The sequence below is a fragment of the Rhizophagus irregularis genome, chromosome 17 (assembly GCF_026210795.1).
Source record: "Rhizophagus irregularis chromosome 17, complete sequence".
In the NCBI taxonomy this organism is placed as follows: domain Eukaryota; kingdom Fungi; phylum Glomeromycota; class Glomeromycetes; order Glomerales; family Glomeraceae; genus Rhizophagus; species Rhizophagus irregularis.
In genome coordinates, this window is record NC_089445.1 from 2,932,777 (window position 1) to 2,957,805 (window position 25,029).

Consider the following 25,029-nt stretch of genomic DNA (forward strand, 5'->3'; position numbering starts at 1 on the left):
ACGCAATGTCAGTATAATTAGTTTTAAAAAAAATTGAAAGAAAAAAGAAAATCGTCATATAATAACCTTTTGACAACCAAAAAAAAAATTATAATTTTTTTCTTCTCTTTTTTTTTAGTACAAATCTTCATATTTTATTTAATCAAATCATTTCTTCTGCTATTTTGATAATGAATCACCAGTACCAAGATTTGACCGAAATTAACGAAGTTAATAATGATAATACAAAAATTACAATCAGCAATTTTGAAAATTCCTCTTCTTTGGATAATGCTACTTCGGCTCAATCTAACATGTCAAATTATTCTCGAGTTATTCGCGGACGTAGAAATAGAAGAGAACTAAGAAGAAAAACAAATGCTTTATATCCGTTTGTAAGAAGGTTACCTGTACAAGTTTCGAATAATCCACTCGTGAATGATTTTTTTAATGGGTCATCTTTTCACTAACTAATAAAATATTCGTTCGATACTTAATATTTCCTTCCGATATGTTATCCTAATATCATATACAGTCGACCCTCTATACAGTCACCCCCGTATAATCACAACATATAAAATTCCCCTTTATAAGCACACCATATTTTTGCCCAATGTACTAATAAATATATTAGAAAAACCTCCTCTATAGTCACAACATATGACTTTTTTTATAATCACCCTTTTTTTTCGGTCCCGAGGGGTGTGACTATAAAGGGGGCTGACTGTATCCCCAAACTAAATAGCAAAAAATTTTTAATTTTATTGACTTTATTATATCGGATTTATATCACGTGACTTTATTATTTACAACAAAAAATGAAACCGTGACAACAATAGTTTATCTGCTTACGTAAATTGCAAAAATTAATTTTCAGTTCTTAGAATAGAAATTTATAACATATTTTAACCTATATTCACAAATTTCCTCTTACAATAACCAATACCTTCATATTCCTCAATCTTCAGTATAACGTTAACAATAACAATATTAGCACGTATTCTACAGCTTTGAATCCCATAATATTAAATTATCCCCCTATTACAAATAAACTTCCATGGATTACATCGACAGTTTGCTAACATCAACAAGTCTAATCAATTCTCTTCCAACCACTCAACACCTGATATTTCTATATATATATATATATATACAGATTCTCTCAATGTCATCAATCATCAACATAAGTAAACTAAAAGTTATAAATTGTCTCACCTGAGTTGCAATTTATCACATATTTCAACCTTGAAACTGTCAGTCACACTCTGGTGACATCAACAACGATTGAGATGAAGCTCCCAGGAACAGAAGATCATCACTCACAAAAATGCTTCTTCTTCTGTTAATCAGAAAAAGTAAAAAACGAACATTTACCGCATTTAAATAAATATTAATTAATATCGACCGACGGATCGTAAACCTTTGGAGAATTTCGACCGTAATATTTCGTTAATCACAACAATAATCTCAGAACTTCAACACTTTCGATTTTCAATTGGAGGCAGAAACTCCGCTACCTATTCCTATTAATATATATTTTTTACTTCACGGTCTTATCGCCGAAGAACTTTTGACCTACGTTACGGGATTTATTCGTAAATTTAATATTCGACAACACCTCATCCTACAGCAGTCTCTTCGCAAAAGATATCACGCAAAATATATGGTTCTTTCATTATGTTCCAACATGGCATCACCAAACGATTAAAAAACGAAAACGTAAACGTTATCCAGTCATCACAACATACAATTAATACACCTTATGACAACGTTTATACAATGACCTTATGTTCGAAAAACCTCATCAAGACTCCACCGGGTAAAGTATTTAGTCCTTATTGGTGGATAAAGGGTACAACAATATATATCACTTTACTTTCTTATACCATGATTGAACATTTTGGGAGTTTTAAGGTGTCACAACGGGATTTTCTTTTCTATTAGTCAAAGATTTCTCTTTACGAATATGATAAGCAATAAGGCAATTAAAAGCATAATAAGGAAAACTTTTATATAAGTTTACAAATATAAGCTTAAATTAGGTTATAATTAATTATAAGTTGGATTATCACATTTTTAAGTTAATTTGTTCGAATGGAATATGAATAGATTATATAAAATAGAATTTGACAAAGTCAATAAAAATCAATGACGACAACTTTCATTAAAATATAAGACAAATTTTCAAATTTCATATGTACAGTATAAATCTATACTAATAGTAACAAATATGTAAAAAATTATGTTAATTATACTGAAAGTTAAATTCAATTAAAGTGACATTCAATCTGTCATGAATATTGTTTATATATCTATTAAAAAGTTATTTTAACTTCTTTAACGGTTCATATATTCTTGTTGTAACCAAGTAGGAAGTTGTATAAATGATAAGACGTATTAAGTGTCGCTACCTTAAGAAAATTTAACTGTTGCTTTTTGATAATTGACTGACACTTGATTAAATAATTCGAAAACGTGCGATAATTAAATCGTAATGACTCAATGATTTTGTTCATAGTGCTACTCGATGATGTCATGTCTGTCACGCTTTGATTTGACCAGATTTCAAGATCAGGTGTAACAACAAGATCAGGTGTAACAAATATTGTGAAAAATATTTTTATTAATTTAAAATAATCAATTTTATTTTTTTTGTCTGGATATATTTTTCCAACTAAAAAAATCATACGAAAAAATAAACAAAAATGATTATATTACAGCAATGGCCTTTGATCCGACCTAAATGAAAAAAAAATTAACAAAAAATGAATAGGAAAAGAATTATTATTAAAAAAGTGTTTACCATAAGACCGCAGCATAATGCCATAATCCGACCAATGATCTAGATTCAAGTCTTAAAAAACAAAAATAAATAATAATATATTTTATAATGATAATGGTAAAATATATAAATAAAGAAAAATTATATAGAAAAATATAATATAAAATATAAATATTAAATATTTGGTGTTTTAAAAAGAAAAAAAAATCAAAAAAAAATTTGAAAAAAATTTTTTCAGTTTTAAAAAAAAATTTCGGTTTTAGAAAAGACCAAATTGAAATAGGAAGTTGAAAAAAAAAATTTCAAGTCTGAAAAAGGAAAGTTTGAAAAAAAATCGAAAAAAAAAATTGGGATCAAATTTCATTAACTGGAATCGGGTTTACCAATACGAATGAACCAAGTATTTCCATTTATTCTCGTCATTTTTAAAATAACTGAACAGGTATTGAACTAGATTATAATCTTAGTGTAAGATCAAATAAATTATCATCACTGTTCATAAATTAATAATTATATGGGACGAGAAATCAATATTCTATGAAAAAAGGTTCGCCATTCATCACAAGTTAAGTATCAGTTTTTTATATTAGCAATTTTTCATTATTTGAATTCAAGAAATTCAAGAGAAGCTTTGTTTTTGATTTAGAAATTTTTGAGCTTAATAATGAATTTTAATGTCATCAGAATTTGAGAATATGTATAAAAAATTTTATATTATTTATTTGGTTTCACACATTTGGTATGTTTATATTTTGATAAATTATATTTAATAGTTGGATAAGTTACAAAAAAAAAGATTTATTTTTAAATTACAAACTAAATATTTACTACTCTAGTCTTAGTGTTTAAATAAAAAGAATTAAATAATGACCAATTTTTGTTGAATACATGTTATAAAATATTACTTAAACTTAAAAAAAGCTAAAAATTTTTTTTCACAAATAATTTGCCAATTTGTATCTAAATAATTAGTAAATAAACAAAATTAATTTCATATAAATAATTTACAAATTACTTCTTTTTTTTATGCAGCATATTACACACCTAATTATTTATTATACAATCATTCAAATCATCACTTATACCACTAGCTTGTGAATCTTCACTTTCAAGAATTCCATTCAATTTATCACTAGTAAAATTAAGCAATTGACTTGTATAAAATGCTTGTGGATGAGATTCAGTAGCATGATAATTATGCCCAATTTGTGCATCTATAAATTCCATAACATTGCATTTTAATTCTTCAGTAATATGTTTAATTTCACCTGGATAAGAAAGGAAAATCCATTCTTTAATAGTACTTTGCTGAAACCTCTGATTTAGCAACTTTAACGCTTCTAGCATGTGACCATCACGTGACTATATGGTCGATCGCTAGTGGCATTTTTTTCGTCAGTTTCTACCTCACTACTTTATATTTTCTACATGGAGGTAATATGAAACTTTATTTGTTTTTTAATTGTGAAAAATACGTTTTTAATTTTTGAAAATACAATTATTTTTATTTTTAAAAAACATGTAATTATAGATTCTGTCATTTCACTTCATATCTGTTATATAGAAGCGATAAGTTGTATACAAACCATAATAAGATGCTCGTTATTGGATATCGTACAATAGTTATTTTTTTTTAAAAAAAAAAATTAAGTAACGCATTTTATTATTAATTATTAAAATTTTAATAGATTACATAATTTTTTTTATCAATAATAAATTATTAATTGTATAATTGTAAAATATTGTAATTTAATTATAACATACACAAATAGTACAATATCTTATATAAAAATTAATTCCTCTTGTTATGATTGGATTGCCGCGGATTTTTAAGCGATCAACGTACTAAGTTTCCGTTGACATAGCGCCCCTGGTGACACAACCATAACAAGGTGGGAACCCATTCAAGAATAAAATACAATTGTTTCAAATTTTAAGAATGTACATGGTTAAAGAATATATATAAAATGGGCGTATGTCACGTTCTGTGATCATCATCACAGAATTATCCATAATTGTACTATAATCTAATTTGAAAGGCCCAGAAATGCTAAAATCTTTGAGTGTATCATCAAATGCTGGTCCTAATCCATCGTCAGAAATAGAAATGACATTAAGGTCTGGTTAGATCCATTAAATCAATATTTGAAATTTACAAAAATAAAATAATGGTAAATTTCAAAATTAATTACCGGCTTCAGCTTCATATTCTTGAATCGGAGTATCACATTTAATCACTTGTTTTTTATTACCCCGGATACGATCACTGAATTAAAGTAAATGCAAATCAGAAATTGAGAAAAAATTGCTAAAATAGAAATTATCACTAATTTTTTTTAAAAAAAAGTCTGAACTCTGAAGACATTACCCGGAGTAGTCTTTAGCACTTGGGTTGAACTTACAGAAGATTCAATTGGTTGATGTATATCACTACTATGATCACGACCACGACCACGACCTCGTCCACGACCTCGTCCACCGCCAGTTTTTCCATGACCTTCTAATTAAATTAAAAAGTACTAAATAAAAAATTATAATCATATTATATTGCAATTTTATATAAAAAATATTTACTTGTGACTTCTGCTTCATTTTGCATGGTAGTTTTTTGTTCTTTTCGTACTCTTGTCATTTTAAAAAAAATAAATAATAATTTAAAAATGTTTTTTTTTTATAAAATTGGAAGTACTGTACTAGTTACGAAATTTAAAAAAATTATTTTTTTATTACTAATTTTATTATCAAGAAACAAAAGTTTATAAAAGTTTATTTTTAAACTTAATATAAGAAAAAGTCTATATGTTTAAGTTTATTTAGGCAAATAATTTAAATTTAAAACTTTAATATATAAAACCCATATATGTTAATAAATAAGCTTCTATATATATATTTTAATAAATAAACTTTTTTATACTTCTCACGGTTGCAAGTTTTGAAAATGTCTAATTAAATTACCCTGACGTAATTGCGGCTAATCATATGATGATCACATTATCTTTAACATTCGGTCTTCAATAAATTTTTTCCTTGAAAAAAAATGATTGGATGATCAGATTTGATTATCTGATCTTTTTTTTAATTAATTTTTTTTTCTTCAGTTTCTTCAAGAACGGACTGAACGGATTTTTTCAGAACGGCGATTTGGACTTCTAAGAATGCAAGAGGTGCGGAAGCCAGAAGGTTAGTATATTTCGTTTTTTCTTTTCATTTTTTTTTTCATTTTTTTTTTGCTTACTTTATTTATTTCTTTAAGAATTGTCTCTTTTGGAACAAATATAAGAGATACGGGAAGGTTAGTATATTTTTTCATTATATATATATATATTTTTTCTTTTTTTTTTATTTTATGATTTTTGGTTTTTTCTTTCTTTTATTTACTTTATTCTTATTTCTTTAGGAACGGTCTCTTCTTTCAGAACTGCAGTTTCGGTGGATTTCTAAGAATGCAAGATAGATGGGAGGTTAGTATATTTTTCGTTTATTTTCATTTTTTTTATTTATTTTTTTCTTTACTCACCTTATTTTTATTTCTTTAGGAACGATCTCTTCTTTCGGAACGGCAGTTTCAGTGGATTTCTAAGAATGCAAGATAGACGGGAGATTAGTATATTTTTCGTTTATTTTCATTTTTTTTTTATTTATTTTTTTCTTTATTCACCTTATTTTTATTTCTTTAGGAACGGTCTCTTCTTTCGGAATAGCAGTTTCGATGGATTTCTAAGAATGCAAGATAGACGGGAGGTTAGTATATTTTTCGTTTATTTTCATTTTTTTTATTTATTTTTTTCTTTATTTACTTTATTCTTATTTCTTTAGGAACGATCTCTTCTTTCAGAACGGCAGTTTCAGTGGATTTCTAAGAATGCAAGATAGACGGGAGGTTAGTATATTTTTCGTTTATTTTCATTTTTTTTTGTTTATTTTTTTCTTTACTCACCTTATTTTTATTTCTTTAGGAACGGTCTCTTCTTTCGGAACGGCAGTTTCAGTAGATTTCTAAGAATGCAAGATAGACGGGAAGGTTAGTATATTTTTCGTTTACTTTCATTTTTTTTTTATTTATTTTTTTTCTTTACTCACCTTATTTTTATTTCTTTAGGAACGGTCTCTTCTTTCGGAATGGCAGTTTCAGTGGATTTCTAAGAATGCAAGATAGACGGGAAGGTTAGTATATTTTTCGTTTACTTTCATTTTTTTTTTATTTATTTTTTTCTTTACTCACCTTAATTTTATTTCTTTAGGAACAGTCTCTTCTTTCGGAATGGCAGTTTCAGTGGATTTCTAAGAATGCAAAATAGACGGGAGGTTAGTATATTTTTTGTTTACTTTCATTTTTTTTATTTATTTTTTTCTTTACTCACTTTATTCTTATTCTTTAGGAACGTCTCTTCTTTTGAAACGGTGATGATCAGGAATAGAGGTAAATGAGGAGTGGTGTGTGCGGATGTGTTTATTAATTAAGAAACGTTTTAACATTTCTTTTTGGACCACTAAAGTTCAGTCTTTAATTATTAAAAAAATTATTTTTTTACGGAAATACTTTAGGAACCGTCACCCGGACTTGAATTCGTGAAAGGGTAAGTTAAGCATATAGTCCTTTTGTTATAGGAACGTCACTAACGTTCCTTTTTTTTCCTTTAGGAACTGGCATTCAGGATTTTTTTTTAACAATTGCTCTGCATTTCTTTATTAGTCTCTGTAATTCTGCACCTTCCATATCAGCTCTGAACTACCTTCCTTCAGTGAAGCATCCACCACCGTTTCCTTTAACGAACAGTTTCTAACATTGGGATTCTTCTGGTAGGTAATTTTTTTTCATAAATTACTTTATTTTAACGAACTCTATTAAAGGTTCATTTTTCTCTTTTAGATTTGCCATTTTATTTCTTCGTATTCGTCATTAACTTTTGATTTTCTTTTTTTTGTAGATTTGGCTTCTTTTTTATGGCAAGCCGTACTAAGTCAAAAGGTTGATAACTTTTTATCATGTTTTATGATGATTTTTCATCATGTTTCATGATAACTTTTCATCATGTTTCATGATGACTTTTCATCATGTTTCATGATGACTTTTCATCATGTTTCATGATAACTTTTCATCATGTTGACATGATGACTTTTCATCATGTTGATCATATTTTTCATCATATTTTATGATGTTTTTCACCATGTGACATGAAATTTTTTCATCATGTGTTGAATAATCTTCATCATGTTTCCTAATATGAAATTTTAACTAACCAAAAATGTCTTGCCAAACTACTGGTTTTTTGATGTTCAGATTTAGAAAATAAGAAATTTTTTTTTTACAAACTTAGAAATTTACCGATTTTGCCATTACACAAATATATATCACATAAAAAATTTTATCACATCACATTAACAGTATATGAACAAAAGAAAAATAATTCAATAAAAACAATACATATACATAAATGTAGGTTGTAAAATTTTTCGTATGGGAAGAGTTCGTATGGGATATCTTTGATAGAAAATATTTTTTTGAGATTTTTGAGTTCGTATGGGAAGAGTTCGTATGGGACTTTTTAATAAAGATTTTCTTTTTGTAGGGTTCGTATGGGATATTTTTAATAAAAATTTTTTTTTTTTGAGATTTTCTAAGATTCGTATAGGATATTTTTGATAAATAAAGATTTTTTTTTTAAGAATTCTATGGGATGATAGATAAGTTTTTTTTGAAAGATTCTAGGACCCTATAAAAAATATGTATATGGAAAGGATACGTTTTGTATATATTTTATGTACGTTTCTATAGATTCCGTATACAAATTCCGTATAAGTAATTCGTTATTGAACATTTTTTTAAAAAACTAATGTATACGGTGTAACACCTAAGCCCGTGATAACTCACGTTGCCACCTTAGGTATTAACAAAATATCTCTTTATTAATAATATAAATAAATACAATAATATGCTTGGTTTAATAAAGTTAAATAACAAATAAATAATTCATCATCAAAATTAGTCCAAGAATGTCCTTCTCAAAAGGTGATCTTCACGCCCTTTTATATTTGTTTTTGTGTAACCAAATTCATATTTTCAATTCATGGGTTTAAATTATCAAAGTATTTCCATTATTTTAATTCTGTATCCATTTGATCATCATGACCTCTTGAATTAGGATCTATAATACTAACGTAATGATCAGCAAATTAGTCACCTGACACCTCAGATCACTCGACTTCATTTAATTTAGTATCTTTCGGATCTTTATTCATCCTTAGATCTCGTGACTGATAGTTTAGTGTCATCTCGGACCAATTATCCTTGAATCACCTGATCAATAGTTTAACGACTTTTCGGTCTATTTATTAATACAACTAAAAATAAATTAAAATTTTATACACTAAGATTAAATATAATACTGCGCCTCACAATTAATAAATTTACTATGTATACTACGGCATTACAACTATCCCCCGCATGAAAATTTAATGCCCTCATTAAATTTATTCTAAGAATCGAACTCGTGTCTCGAAGTGGTAGGTGCGAATTATACCACTAAATCAAGCATGCGTTGTTACCTGACTTAGCTGCGTCCTGCGGCTGTTCCCGTGGTTTGTCATGTGTTCTTTTGAATTTCACGGTTTTCTTGTACCGGATTTCACTTAGGTCTTTCTTTGGAAATTTTCATTAATTTTTCCTATTTTCAAAAATTATTTTCGTATCATGTGATTTTAATTCACATGATTTTAAATCATTTTATTTTTCTAAGTTTGACTGGTAATAATAGTTATCTACTCATCGGCGTATGGTAGATTTTTAATAATTCTCCATTCACAGGTGTTTTCTTGATTACACCCTTAATATCTTTAATTTTGTAGGCTCCATTTGGTAGTATTTCATGAATGTAAAATGGTCCCAACCATTTTGATTCCAATTTTCCAGATAATTGTTGTGCTTTGGCTTTATCATAAAGTAATATTTTATCTCCAATTCCAAAGGTATGTTCTTTAATTATTTTTCTGTCATGATACTCTTTTTGTTTTATTTGAGATTTTAATATTTGTTCTTTGGCTTCATATCAGATTTTCGGTAATTCTTCTAATAATCCAACTATTCTGTCACTTAGGTTGATTCCTTTGATATCTTCATCCATTATTGTCCGTACATTTCTCCCATATGTTAGATAAAATGGTCGAATTTTTGTTGAACTGTGCTTTTTATTTCTGTAGGCGAATAATATGGGTGCTATCTTCTGATCCCAATCATCCTTAGTTGATAATTTTGTTAATGCTTGACCTAATGTTCGATTGAATCTTTCAACCAATCCATTTGTTTCTGGATGGTAACTGGTAGAAAAATTCCATTTTATCCTGAATTTTTCCATTAATTCTTTAATCATTTCATTGTTAAAGTGACTTCCTCTATCACTCAATATCTTCATTGGACATCCATGTCTACAGATGATATCTTCATAAATAAATTTTGACACTTCTTTAGCAGTTGCTTCTTTTACTGCTTTGGCTTCTGGCCATTTTGTAAAATAATCCATTGCTACTATGATGTATTTATTACCATTTGTTGTTGTGTTCAATGGTCCGACAAAGTCAATCCCGATTTGATACCATGGTTCTACTACTTTAATTGGGTGTAATTCATTTTTCCCTTGTGGTTTTCCTCTTCTCTGACATTTATCACATGTCCTTACATATCTTTCAACATCATTCAGCATATTTTCCCAATAATATTTATCTTTTAAATTATCATAAGTACTTTTGATTCCCATATGTGCCGATAATTCATGACTATGAGATAAATATAGTGCTCCCATCTTTTCAAAATCTTCTATTACTCTGATGTTTTTACCATTTTTCTCAATATACTTTTTACCATCAGTTACTCTGATGTTATCCTTAATCTCAACATTTTTAACCTCTATTGGTGGTTTATCTCCATCTAATTCTATTATTTTATTATATACTCTTTCCCAATCTGTGTCATTATTTGATATTTTAATATTAGCATATTTTTCTCCTTCATAAATATCTTGACATTCTTTAAATGATTTCACCATCTCCATATATCTTTCCTCATTTAATAATGGGTATGATGTTTTATGTCCTTGATCCTTTTTCGAATATTTTCTACCTTTGTAATTTTCCCAACATTTTTCATTTTCTAAAAATATCACTATTGATTCATCAATTATCCTTTTGTTCCTAAATATTTCCTTTTCTAATAGGTGGTTCTCGTATCTTGTTATGTATCCTCTGTCAAATGATGGTGTTTGTTGATAAAAATACTCACTATAAGGGCTTTTATCCAATATTAACCAATCCTCATTATCATGTTCTTCCATTCTCCTGTTGATTTGTTCGACAACTTCCTTCCTGAATTCCCATTCTATACCTTTCTTTGGTATTTTATACTTATCATTGTCCTCTCTTCTCCTTTTAAAGGTGTTAAACCTCACACTTTGTCCTACTTTTTCAAATTCTTTTATAAGTTTATTTACGATGAATGTTTTTCCAGTACCATCGACTCCACATATAATTATTATTTTAGGTCCCATTTTTACATAATTCGGATAATTTCAGCTTATTTACTCTACTTAATATCACCTCTATTTGTAATATTTCCTCTTGAGTTTCCAATATTAGTGGTTTTTCCTTACTATCCTCGAAATTTTCAACCTTATTATGATTTATCCTGTTTATATTTTTGAATCTTGAGTCTTTTACCCATCTATTTATATTATTCTTGATAATGCATCAGCATTTTTATTTTCTTTTCCTGGTCTGTGGGTTATTTCAAAATCATACTGTTCTAATTCCATGACCCATCTTGATCTCTTTCCTGTTGGTACTTTTGCAGTCATCAATCCTTTCAAAGCTGCATGGTCTGTCACTACCTCAAATTTTCTATTGATCAAGTATTTATGGAAATGTTGTATTCCCCATACAATTGCATAACATTCTTGTTCGGTTATTGGCCATCTTTGTTCCGTCCTGTTTAAACTTTTACTGGCGTACTCTATCACATATTCTTGACCTTTATCATCCTTCTGAGCTAATACCGCTCCTAATCCTATTCCTGAAGCATCCGTGATTAATATAAATTTCCTTGTCCAATCTGGTTGTCTTAACACTGGTTCTTCAGTTAATTTCCTTTTTAATATTTCTAATGCTTCATGTTGTTTGATGCCCCATTCAAACTTTTCATCTTTTCTCAATAAAGATGTTATTGGTTTTACTATTTTTGAAAAATCTTTAATAAATTTTCTATAATACGTACATAATCCTAATATTGATCTTACACCTTTTATATTTGTAGGTGCTGTTAATTTTTGTATCTTTTCAACCTTCCCTGGACTTGGTTTTAATCCATTTTTACCAACTACATGTCCTAAGAATTCTATTTCTGTTTTTCCAAATATACATTTCTTTAACTTTAGTATTAAACTGGCTTCCCTTAATTTTTCTAACACTAACTTTATGTGTTTTAGGTGGTCTTCAAAATTTTCCGAATATATCATTATACCATCAATGTACACTATCACAAATTCATTCAGGTATTCCTTTAATACTTTGTCCATCAACCTTTGAAAACTGCAGGCACATTTGTTAACCCAAATGGCATGACATTATATTCATATAATCCTGCTGAGCATATAAATGCTGTTTTCTCAATATCTTCCTCAGCCATCTCTATCTGATTGAACCCTGATGCTAAATCCAGACTAGTAAACCATTTTCCTGAGCTTATCCTTTCTAATTGTTCGTCAATCCTTGGTAATGGATATGCATCTGCTATTGTAACTTTATTTAATTTTCTATAATCGATGCAAAATCTATAATTTCCAGACTTTTTTCCTGCTAAAGTCACTGGTGAAGACCAAGGGCTTCTGGATTCTCTAATTTTTCCTAATTTTAACATTTCATCTACCTCTTTTCTAATAAATTTACCTTTTTCATCGTTTTCTTTGTACCTCTTTTGAGCTATTGGTTCAGTATCTTCTTTTAATCTGATTTCATGTTTTACTAGGTTTGTCCTGTTATATTTTTCACCATCGTACTCAAATATATCCTTGTATTTTTCTACTAATACCTTTAATTTACCTTTTTGTTCATTGGTTATGTCCCCTACTTTAAATTTTCCAATAAATTTTTCATGGTCATTTTTATGCTTCTTTATCGTCTCTTCAGTATCATTCTGACCAAGACTTATACTTTAAAATTTTCATTTTCATAATTCTCATAATCATCTTCATATATGTTGTATAATTCATCTTGGTATAATTCATCTAATAATTCATCCTCAATTAATGTTTCTTCAAATCCTTTGATGGTCTTTCGTATATATTTTACTGGTACATCCATGGTTTCATCATCCATTTTAAGTATTATTGTTTTATCTGTGTAATCTATATTCGCCTTAAACATATCTAATACTCCATTCCCTAACACAATTTCATTCTTTCCAGAATCAATTACTTCGACCTTAATGGGTACCTCCTTATCCCCAAACTGTATGTATATTGTTGTGGTACCTCTTGATGCTACTTTATCCTCATTTATCATCACACATCTTACTGTACTTGGCTCTTCAATTCTTAGGTCCATTTCATCCATTATTTGACTAGTTATTACATTTACTGCTGCCCCTGTATCAAACATTACATCCTTCAATTCTTGATTTATTATTAGTTTACCCCTTAATGCTGTCAAATGTTCAGCTTCAATGTTATTTATTGGTTCTTGTAGTCAATCTACTTGTGGATATCTTCTCATACCATCATAATATATTTTTCTTTGTTCTGGGCTTATATCTATAATTTGTGAAAAAGTTGCATTTGCTCTGGTACTTTTCATATCCTCTAATACGTTATATTTTGGTATATTTCTTTGAAATGCGCTTGTCCTATGAATACCTTCAACACGTTCATTTTTACATTCTGATGCATAGTGACCTTTTTGTCCACAATTTCCACATGTATTATTATTTCTTTTTGTTTCCTGAGCTTTTCTTAAACTCTCACTAGTAAATCCCCTTTTTGGTAATGCTGCTGCCTTATTCTGTTGACTGGCATATTTATCATTTCTTCTGCGTGCTTGTTCTCGATCAATTTCCATATCTATATCTCGATCACTTGACCTATTTTTTATATTACTCCTTGTTTGTCTTGGATTATTATAAAAATCTTGATCAACATGGTTAAATACTACATCATTGTTTTGGTAATATGGGTCACCATAATTGTATTCTTGGTCATAATCATCTTGATAATCTTGGCCATCGTACTCGTATTGGTCATTGTAATCATTATAGTTATCAAATTCCATCGTATTAAATCCTCGATTATTATTTTGGTAATTTGGTTGTCTGTTATAATTATTTGATCTTCCATTATAATTATTTGATCCTTTATTATAATTTTGGTTGCTTGGTCTTCTATAGTTTGCTTGACCATTATTTACTCTACATTCCCTTGCATAATGTCCTGGTTGTTGACATTTATAACATACTCGCAGTGGTTGTCCTTGTCTATTGTTATTTGATGGTCTCCTTTGTCCACTAAGTTGGTTTGTCAATTTTACCTCTAATTTTTTAAACATCTCGGTAAGGTCATCCTCATAATTTTTCTCCAATGGTTTTTCAAATATATTCTTTGGCTTGTCATCCTGTATATCAATTCCTTTTCTTTGGGTACTAACTGGTATATTACGTGTTTTTCTTATTAATTCATTAGTAGCTTCCTCCTCTCTTCTTGCTGTATTCACTGCATCATTTAAATTTGCTGGGTTTTGTCTTCTGACTTGATATCCCAATCCTGGTGTTAATCCTTCTATATAATTATCCACTTGTAATTCTTCATCTAATGCATGGCCTCTGGTAGCTATCCTTAATATTTGTCTAAACCTTATCGTATATGCCTCAACATTTTCATTTACTCCTTGTGTTATTTTCTTTAATTCTAACATTTTCCTTTTTCTAACATCTTCCCTGGTAAATCTTTGTTTAACCCTATGTTTTAAATCATTATCATTATCGTTATCTTGCCAATTTACCAAATGACCATTGTTTGCTTCCTTCTTTTCATTATACCATTGTGCTGCTGCACCTTTCAAACAGGTAGCTGCCATTGCTGCTTGTCTAGCTCCATTTACTCCTGCTGCTTTTCCTATAGCAGTAAATGCTGTTTCGAATTGTCTTACCCAATCATTAACATCTTCTTCCTCCTTTCCGTAAAAGTGTGGTAAACTGATTATTCCTCCAGCCGCGTTTCCTGCATCTTCAATTGCGTTAGCTACTGGATTGGCTTGGATTAATCCAGCCCAATTGTTTCCTATATCATGTCCCCATACTGCTTGTAAAGCCGCTCTAACATCTTCCCTTACTTCAGCTCTTGTTGCTCCCATAATTATTGGTACTATTGGTGGAATTGGTGGTATCGGTGGTGTTAAAGGTGTTTCAAATAAATTTTCTATATTATAATCAGATATTTCACTTTTATCCTCAGAATTTGATTCTGAACTCTCACTTGAGTCAAAACCAGGTCTATTTATAATGTTTTCTTCATAAGGTTCTTCAAAATTTTCATTGTTATCGGTATCATTTGGATTTAAAATTTCTCCGTCTTTTCCAGATCCATCTGATTCTTTTTCAGATCCATCAGATTTTTCATTATCAGATTCATTTCCACTGCTTTCACTATCCTCAATTCCAGCTTGCTGTTTTAGAAATTTATCTAATATTCGCCTTAAATTTTCCTCCATTTCATTTTTATTTCCTTGGAATATTTCAATAAATTCTTGATCCAATATTTCTCCATCAGTATATCCCATACTGATTAACCTCAATAACTTTCCATTAGTTATTTCTATTTTATTATTATCACATACTTGTTTCAATCTTTTAACCCTGATATCAATTTCATTTTCGTCATTTTCACAATCCCTACACTTGGTTTTTCCTTCGTCAAATTTATTGTTTATCCATCTTATTCCACATTCATCACAAAATGTGGTATTTTCATTTATCCATTCACATAATTTTATCCTTAATTCTTTGTCATCCATATCAATTTCCTGGAAATATTTTTCCATAAATTCCGTTGTTAATATTATACTATTGCTTATCCTGAATTCTCTCATTCTTTCTATTTCTGACACATTTAATTCGTATCCTAGTTTTTCTAAGTCATCCTTTAATTCTAATAATTCTTTTTGTTCACAATTTTTACATTGTCCAATGTCTGCTATCATATCAGGTAACTTTCTATTTCTACAATTTCCACATCTTAATGTTTCTTTTGTTAACCATTCATTTATTTCATCCTTCAATTTTTCATCACTTAGTCCCATTAATTCGAAAAATGTACCTAAAAAGTCTTCTGTTAATATCAATTCTATCCTTATTTTTAGGTCCCACATTCTTTGTATATCTTTGTCAGTGAACCTTCCACCCATTTCTTCAATTTTTCTTTTTAATAATTCCACTGTCCATTCGACATTGTCCTCTATTTTTATTTCATAATGTATACTACCATCACTGTCCTCTAATTCATAACTTTCAGGACTAGCACTTTCTGGGTCCTCAGGTTCCCTTGTAAATTGTTTGGTGTCAATAAATCTTTGTCTTACTTTCTGTATCAATCTCTTCCATGCATCCTTTTCTTCTTGAGTGTCTACCCCCCATCTATTCTGATATTCTATCTGGATTATTAATTCAACTACCTCTTCCCTCCTCAACAGATCTTCTGTTTCTTTATACAATAAATCCCTGAATAACTTTATTGCTAACTTCTTAACATGTATTGCTTTCATTTCATTTTCCAATATCGTGTTATACCAATCCCAAAATTTTTGAAATCTATTTTCAACATCCCAATCTTCTAAAATGTATCCATGTTCCATTATTTCTGGACATCCAATTAATCGATCAAATACTTCATTTTCTAAGTCTCCTTCAATACAATCCCTTACAATCACTACTATTATTATTCTCAATCCTTTTTCTTTCATTTTCGGTTGTTGTCTGTACCTTATTGATTCAATTATTCTATCTACTATATTCCTGCATTTTCCTTTATGTATTGTATCCTCCCTTTCTCTATTGTCCATACTTAATAAATTCAATAATTCTTTATGTGTCACATTATTGTACATTAGTATTGTATCCTCGAATTTAAATAAAGCATCCCAAAATTTCTTGAATGCTGCTGATACTTCTCTTTCTATTGGATTACATATTTCACATGCTAAACATTCCTCTGGTTCTATCACTCCTAGGTCATGTTCTCGTTTATGGTTTATATATCCAGCGTTCCAAACATGGTACCATTCCATTTTTAATAAAATTCTCTGAAAATTTTCACATTTTTTACTTTTTATCCTTCTATTATATTTTATTTGACCTATACTGGGCTTGCCTTTACCTCATTTGTTCATTACTGAGTATGGTAGTTTACAGGTTTGTACAAATAAATTTATATTTTTCCTTAAAATTCCCAACCTAAGGTTGGAGTGTGATTCCATATTTGATTTCAACAATTTCATTATGTATCTTTAATTTAATTCCTTTTATACACATATTTTCCCATTTCTTCTTCATTAAATTAATTTCCTGTTACAATTATTATTATCTTGTTATTATCATTATTTTGTTATATTTAAAATAATAAGTGGGAGATCCAAATCTCCCTCCTACATATTTTATTACTTTTAATTCATCCTTAACCTTTGTATATTTGTCCAGCAAATATTATTTTAATTCTTGTTAACGTTAATCATAATTTTTCTTGGGTACCCTCACAGAATTATTCTTAGCTAAGTTCACACAGAATTATCTTTAAAGGTCCTTCTCAGACCTATTCCCAATTGATCACACAGAATACCTCAATTGAGTTCACACAGAATCACACAGAATCACACAGTAAATCACACAGTATTAACCCTGCCATCTTAATTTATAGTGTCGGCTCTGGGTACACTTTTATATTATCCCCGCCATCTTAATTTATAGTGTCAGCTCTGGGTACACTTAGTATGATCAAAGTTCATACAAGACTTAATCTTAATCCTCTCATTCAATTATTTACAATATTTTTATTCAAAACCCCTTCTAACTTGATTAGCCTCGCATTTCCCTTGATAATCAATTACTGCCATGCATATTTGATTCATATGCATGGAAATTATTGTAATAATAATTTTTCATTGACATATCAGCCGGTGGTCAAGTTAGATCAAAAATTATAATTTATGAACATTATTTTTACATACATGTTTATATTTATTCGAATTAATATATATTTTTTTTTTTCCATTGGTAACCTTTATTTTCGCATATCTTAAAATTTTAACATTAATACATTTTTAAATTCTTTTTCAACCAAGACTTTAAACTTTTAATTTTATAACTTCTTAATTTTGTCGATCCTTAGGTGAAAGATTTTAATCTTTTACCTGTGATGATCATGTGATAAATGATCATTTCTTTTCTCGGAAATCCTGTACTCATAACCTGTAGTGATCATGTGAGGATGATCACTTTTCCTTTCTCGGAGCATGCACCACTTGTAACACCTAAGCCCGTGATAACTCACGTTGCCACTTTAGGTATTAACAAAATATCTCTTTATTAATAATATAAATAAATACAATAATATGCTTGGTTTAATAAAGTTAAATAACAAATAAATAATTCATCATCAAAATTAGTCCAAGAATGTCCTTCTCAAAAGGTGATCTTCACGCCCTTTTATATTTGTTTTTGTGTAACCAAATTCATATTTTCAATTCATGGGTTTAAATTATCAAAGTATTTCCATTATTTTAATTCTGTATCCATTTGATCATCATGACCTCTTGAATTAGGATCTATAATACTAACGTAATGATCAGCAAATTAGTCACCTGACACCTCAGATCACTCGACTTCATTTAATTTAGTATCTTTCGGATCTTTATTCATCCTTAGATCTCGTGACTGATAGTTTAGTGTCATCTCGGACCAATTATCCTTGAATCACCTGATCAATAGTTTAACGACTTTTCGGTCTATTTATTAATACAACTAAAAATAAATTAAAATTTTATACACTAAGATTAAATATAATACTGCGCCTCACAATTAATAAATTTACTATGTATACTACGGCATTACAACGGAAAAAATTAATCATGCGGAATGTATACGGAATTTTAAACTTAATTGCCGATTCGGATATGATCAGCAGAAATTTGATATAAGAATTTGGGGTAAAATTTCGCCGATCACTTATTGAACACTTCAATATGGCACAAAACGCTTAAATAGTAAGTTTACACAAACTATTTTTGTGCACACAAAAATCATACGATCTAATGCAAAAAAGGCCAGAGAATTCGAATAAGCCTTCGTAAAACAGTCTTTAGTTGTATTTTTAACGACTTTACTATGTACGAACGCTGGATTCCAAGAAAATTATGAAAATTATAAAATATGCATTTAGCAATTTTCCATAATAAAGTAATATAAATTTTGTTTATTTGAAAGGTTTAGACTCCTCAAAAAGTTACGACACCACAGTTTTTTTGTCAACATTGAGTTCTATTTTTCTTAGATTTAAGGATTTCGTGGTAAGTTTTTTGGTGATTACGATTTTTTTTTCTTTTTATTGATTTTATTTTTCATCATTAGAAACAGTTTATGTATTCGGAAGTCGGAAATATTTCTATTTAGTTGATTTATTTCATTGTAAATTTTTTTGTGGATCAATATTTAGAAACAGTTCGTCCTCGCGTTGTTTCTCTTTCTTTATGGATCCAAAGTAGAATTTGTTGATTTATCCTTGGATTTTGTGGTAAATATTATTCTAAGGTTCGAAGATGGGAAGGGTTTTCCTTTTTATTCTAGATTTTTTTTTATTTTGTCTCTTTTTATTGATTTTTTTATTTATCTTTTAGTAACAGTTCATCGCTCTCGTCTTTCTTATGAGTTGGAGAGGAAATTGATCTTTTTTGTCCTAGGATTTCACGGTAATTTTTATGAGATTCGGAAGTGGGATCTTTTTTTCTGGGTGTTGTTTCGATTTGTTTCTTTTTTTGATTTTTTTTTTTATCTTTTAGGAACGATTTGCCTGGAATCCTTTAATTTTGGTGATTTTTTTAGAGGTTCTGAAGTGATCTTTTTTCTGATTTTATTTTTATTTTTTTTTATTGATTTTATTCTTTATCTTTTAGTCCTTTTGAATTTGTTGTGCAATTTGAGAATATTTCGCAATCTTATTTTTTTTTAAATTTAGATTATTGATTTAGGTTCGATTAGATTAGAATTTTTTTTTTTTAGCTATAGATTTATTATTATTATTTTCTTTCCACAATCATATATTGGATCGTGATACAAATTATATAGTAAATAAAACAAAAACAAAATTATCTAATTTTATTTGCATAATTGAATACAAACTTATTGCTCAGATGACTCCGCTTCCTCAAGAAGCCTTAGTGCCATGGTTTTCTTGAATGATCGTGACGTGCTTGTTATCCAATTCGCAATTGTGGAAACTTTTGGTACGTCATCTTTGGAAATTTCGTTATCAGTCACTCTTTTCAAAAGCTCCTCGTGCATTTCATTAGCATTCATTTTGAGCCTAGGATTAGCAGTACCAGAGTGAAACATTATAGTAAGCAATCCCTTGACATGTTCTGTGATTCGTTTAGTTGGTACTTTTTGATTCACTTTTAAATTTTCAGATAGTGCCCATCCACAACCAAATACAATGGCACTACAAACAAAAAATATGAATATATTCACAATAATTCAAATAACACTGACGATATAGAGGAGTACAACATACCTTTTTGATATTGGATCAATATCCATATCTTCGATTTGTTCTTCTTCAACCTGTTTAGTGTTTACAACTCTTTTATCAGGTATCCTGACGAAAAATAAACATTGATATGTTTCGTTTTACTTACTTCCTGAATTTCTTGATCTCCTTGGGTATTTTCTGAAAAGCATGATGTTTGTCAATACAAATTAATTACGGAACAATTTTGTTGAAAAAATTACCTTTTCTTGATGTCAATGGTACAGTCCATGATTTTGAAGGTTGTGTATGTGTTGTATAGATCGGAGTTGGTTTTCCAAAGGTGCGTGATTTTGTAATTTTATCAATTTGACAGTGGGAAATTTTATTCCAATTACCAAATTCTGGCAGCGCACGGGTACATATATATCCAGTGTTCTCTCCTGTTTCAGGCCAAGTAAACTCATGCCAATTTGATATACCATTAATCGTTCCTAATTTTCCTTTTTCTATTCAAAATATATTATCATTCATTTTCTCAACAAAAAAAAACGAAACTAAATATTTACCTTTATCACGATCTGGTTCAAGATGAGATACATGAGTACCTGAAAGGTCTTTGATGGCATTTTCAATGTCTTCTCCTTCTTCTATTTCATGTCCTATTTTTACCCATCTTTTTATTGCGTGAGAAATCTAAAACAAATAATAATATGTATCAATTACTAATAATACAAAAAAATCAGGTATTTGTTCATACCTGAGCATGGTGAGAGTCTATTGCGGTTTTTGCTTCACCTGCTTCCAAAAATAACCATCTACGAGGACTTATATCATACCATTCCTTCCAATGGCCTATAATAATCATTAATTCTGTATTACGGTAATGTCCTCCATTGTCTGAAATAATAGTAACCCATTTTGGTTTTCGCTCCAAAGTTTCTATTACTGAATGTAATGAGGACGCCGTAAACCACCCATCCTGCCGAGTATCTCCAGACCAATGGTCAAAAGCTTGCACTTCCAGGTTATTATTTTCAAGATTTTTCGTATACACAAGAACAGAATGAAGCGTCCATCCTCTTTTTCCGAACCATTCATTTTTTGTTTCACGAGCTTTTTTGGGAAGAATTTTCATCTTATAATCTACAATTATTAAAGCTCCATCTGAATCAAGTTGAAAGAATTGAGCATTAAACTGTGCATTGAGGTAAGATTTGCGAGCATGATGTGCCATAAAAATAATCAACCGATTTTGATAGGCTGGTAACTTTTCTTGTTGTTCTTGTTCAAGGCTATTTTGTAAAGTATCAAAGAATGATAAAAGGGATTCACAGTTGTCACAAGTATCTGGATGGTCCAAATAACATTCACCAAATGCATGGGGTAGGCAATGACTGATACATTTACTATGTTTCGCACAACCTGATGAATCAATATTCAATTCTTTTGCAAAATCTCTACGCAAATAACGTCTCAAAACTTGTGCTTGTATTTTTAATTCTTTCTATTAAAAATTTAAATTAGAAGTATAAATACTAAAATAATTTATTCATTAATTAATAGGTAAATATATACCCGTAATTGAATATCAGAAACATAATTGTCAATCAAATCTTCAATCTCCACAAAAACTTCGTATCCACATTCATTACAGGTTGAGCATAGGCCTCCCAAATCCTCTTTATATTGATATCGATTTCCCTGGAGACGTGTCATAAATGAAGTTCTTCGCATACCATTAGGGAATGATTCTGAAAACTTCTTCCATAACAATGCTTTAGTATCTTGAAGGTACAGTACAGGCAATCCAGTTTCACTATCGGTCTTATAACTACTCATATTTACATTTTCTTTGTTTGAAAAAAAAACTTCAAATTGAACTAATGATTCCTCTGATAATTTAACTCGTTGAACAATAGGTTTGAATAGTGGTGGAGCACCATAGCCAATAAATCGTGCATGTTTACGGGCTTCAAGAATGGTATGTGCACTGACCTAAATTTAAATATTTAATATCTGATATTAGAATTTAAAATAAAGAATTAATTATTCATATAATTTGAAACTAATATCTTACTCCCAATTGTAATTCTAATTCAGCATATGTAAAATCATCAGCAATAATTGATAATATACGTCGCTTGCCATCTGGAGTCTTATTATTTATCATCATTGCACGTATAAAGCAATCCCAAAAAATTAGAGTTTGGTTTGGAATATGTCGGGGCTTGGTCTGGAGAAATCCTGATTTATATAACATGTATAATAAATTCTCATCTTTTTTGTAATCAATTGACCGCGTCCAAAATTGCCACTTAGAGTGATGATAGAATATTATTTTATTAGCTTATAATAAAAAAAATGGTGGTTATTTGCTATATCATAAATTTTCTTTGATGGGTCGGGTCATGAGAATCTAAATTTTTTTTTTGCCCGTAATTTTTTTTTTTTTTAAAAAAAAATAATAATTGGTATAAATAATACTTCGAATATTTTTCTCTTTTTGGATACTACTATAACATATAAGATTTTTTATTACTTCGTAACAAAAATTTGATAAATTCTATTTATACTTTCTTTACATGATATTTTGCCATATCTTTTTACTAAATTAAATTATAATAATTACTATTGAAATATATTTCATACTAATAATTTTTAGTTACTCTATTTTCTACACATATTTTTACAAATTAAATTATACATAAAAATAAATTTTTACACATTACCATACCTCAGATTCATGAGATGACCAAGGCGTTATATTGTGACAACCTGCAGCACGTAATGTTGTTTTCCATGCTCTCAATTCTCGATCACTAAACTCATACTCACTTGGATAAAGTTTCTCAAGACTAGACGTAAATTCAATTATTGGATTTTCACTATTAGCCCAAGATTCAAAGAATTGATACCATTTTACATTTGCAAGTGTTCGACGTTTAAGATTGTAATCAAATACAGATTTTAATAAAGGAAAATTGTGCCAATTATCTGGCGAGCATGTGGGTTTTGAATTCTCTTGAATAAATTTTCTTGTAAAGGAATTTTCAAGGCCAAAAAGTTGGATTCCTTTATATTGTTTTATAAACTTTGAAATTTCCCATACTTCATTTGGAGAATTGGCTACAAACCGGTTTTTAATTTTGTAATCTTGATAAATTTCAAGTGTACAATCTTTATCTTCAATTGTAGATACAAATATTGCCGGTTTATCATGATATTTATTGTTGAGTGAAGCTTTGTATCCTAACCCACCATTATTCCAATCTTCGCGTAATGAAGTGCCAATACTATAAACAAATATTAGATATTTTCCAAGAAGAAAAGAGAAAGGAAAAAAAGGAATATTTTGAGATAATTGTGAAATTATATCCTTATCATTCCATCCTATTACAAGTGGACCAGAAAAACGCGTTCGTTTTTGAAATATGCTAGCGTATAGATTCGAAACTGCAGCAGAAGAACTACTTTCTACACTGCTTGAAAAGACGCCTGAAGTACAAATAAACCCAGGAGCAAAAGAGTTTTCAGAATTTCCTAGTAAAATAGTGGTATAAAAGTCCATTTCATTTAGAACAGCTTTTGTGGTTTGACCAATACGAATCAGAAAATAATTTGAGATTTCATTTTCTTTATTGTCACTATTTTTTTGCCACCAAAGACGCGAATATGGCCCATAGTGCAAGTCTAATAGTATAGAACCTACTACTAACAAGGTAACAACAATTTCACGAGCTTTAGGCGCCATAAAAAAGAGACGACTTTGAGATTCAAAAACAATATATTTTTTATATGTTACTTATCCCCAATTTTTATAGTAAATAGCTATATGTGTCACTGCAGATCTTATCCGGACTAGCAATTAATATTTTTAGAAGATAATTTTACAAAAATTCCGTATCATAACACGAGATCACATGATTGTTTATTGTTTTGTTATGATACGTTTTTTGTTTTTTATATAAACCCTTACTTTGATGAGTTTGATCTTCCGATCTTCCTTTCTGTCTTTCCTTTCCTTTCTAAATTTTTCTTCTTTCTTCGTCACCCCCTTTTAAAAATAATTTTTTTTTTCGTACCTCACTTTAAAAAAAATTTTTTTTCGTCACTCTCCTTTGAAAAAAAATTTTTTTTCGTCACCCCTTAAAAAAAAATTTTTCTTTTATTCCCACTCTTCTTTTTTTTTAAAAAATATTTCTTCTTTCTATTTCTATTTCCTCTTTATAAAAAAATTTTTATTTTTCTAACTTTGACGTCCTCCCTTTAAAAAAAAAATTTTTTTTTAACTTTCCTAACTTCGTTATCCCTCTTTTTATCAAAATATTTTTTTTGGTTTATTCTTTATTCCCCTTTCTTCTTTATTTATATTTAATTTCATAGGCCAGCAGATTTTTTTTGTGAGAATACTCAGTTTCTTTTTTTTTTTTTTTTGTAGATCAGTTTGGGAGTCCTTTTCTTTTTGTAGGATGATTCAGGATTTTTTTCTTTTTTTAGGTCAGT

The 25,029-nt window shown here is 29.1% G+C and overlaps 5 protein-coding genes across 7 annotated transcripts; 1 reads left to right on the plus strand and 4 right to left on the minus strand.

Annotated features, from left to right (window-relative positions):
• Positions 1-170: 170 nt before the first annotated feature.
• On the plus strand, positions 171-449 carry OCT59_009349 (uncharacterized protein; the record flags this gene model as incomplete). Its single annotated transcript, XM_066133485.1, has 1 exon — positions 171-449. One exon carries the CDS (start codon positions 171-173, stop codon positions 447-449), a length of 279 nt encoding a protein of 92 aa, XP_065999921.1.
• Positions 450-3,805: 3,356 nt separating this feature from the next.
• On the minus strand, positions 3,806-4,108 carry OCT59_009350 (uncharacterized protein; the record flags this gene model as incomplete). The annotated part of the gene is made up of 1 exon (XM_025310760.2): positions 3,806-4,108. One exon carries the CDS (start codon positions 4,106-4,108, stop codon positions 3,806-3,808), a length of 303 nt encoding a protein of 100 aa, XP_025179136.2.
• A 579-nt stretch (positions 4,109-4,687) lies between these two features.
• OCT59_009351 (uncharacterized protein) lies at positions 4,688-5,393 on the minus strand (the record flags this gene model as incomplete). Its single annotated transcript, XM_066133486.1, has 4 exons — positions 4,688-4,881; positions 4,954-4,998; positions 5,130-5,261; positions 5,336-5,393. The coding sequence occupies 4 exons, from the start codon at positions 5,391-5,393 to the stop codon at positions 4,688-4,690; spliced, it is 429 nt and encodes a 142-aa protein (XP_065999922.1).
• A 14,784-nt stretch (positions 5,394-20,177) lies between these two features.
• OCT59_009352 (uncharacterized protein) lies at positions 20,178-22,696 on the minus strand (the record flags this gene model as incomplete). 3 transcript variants are annotated; one of them, XM_066133490.1, is made up of 8 exons in its annotated part: positions 20,178-20,496; positions 20,569-20,618; positions 20,693-20,724; positions 20,787-21,032; positions 21,093-21,219; positions 21,284-22,030; positions 22,102-22,521; positions 22,604-22,696. In XM_066133490.1, 8 exons carry the CDS (start codon positions 22,694-22,696, stop codon positions 20,178-20,180), a joined length of 2,034 nt encoding a protein of 677 aa, XP_065999925.1. The 3 variants fall into 3 exon arrangements, with proteins under 3 accessions (XP_065999925.1, XP_065999923.1, XP_065999924.1); XM_066133488.1 differs by lacking the exons at positions 22,102-22,521; positions 22,604-22,696 and having other exon boundaries at positions 21,284-21,391; XM_066133489.1 differs by lacking the exons at positions 22,102-22,521; positions 22,604-22,696 and having other exon boundaries at positions 21,093-21,199; positions 21,284-21,291.
• A 555-nt stretch (positions 22,697-23,251) lies between these two features.
• OCT59_009353 (uncharacterized protein) lies at positions 23,252-24,277 on the minus strand (the record flags this gene model as incomplete). The annotated part of the gene is made up of 1 exon (XM_066133491.1): positions 23,252-24,277. The coding sequence occupies one exon, from the start codon at positions 24,275-24,277 to the stop codon at positions 23,252-23,254; it is 1,026 nt and encodes a 341-aa protein (XP_065999926.1).
• Between the last annotated feature and the right edge of the window lie 752 nt (positions 24,278-25,029).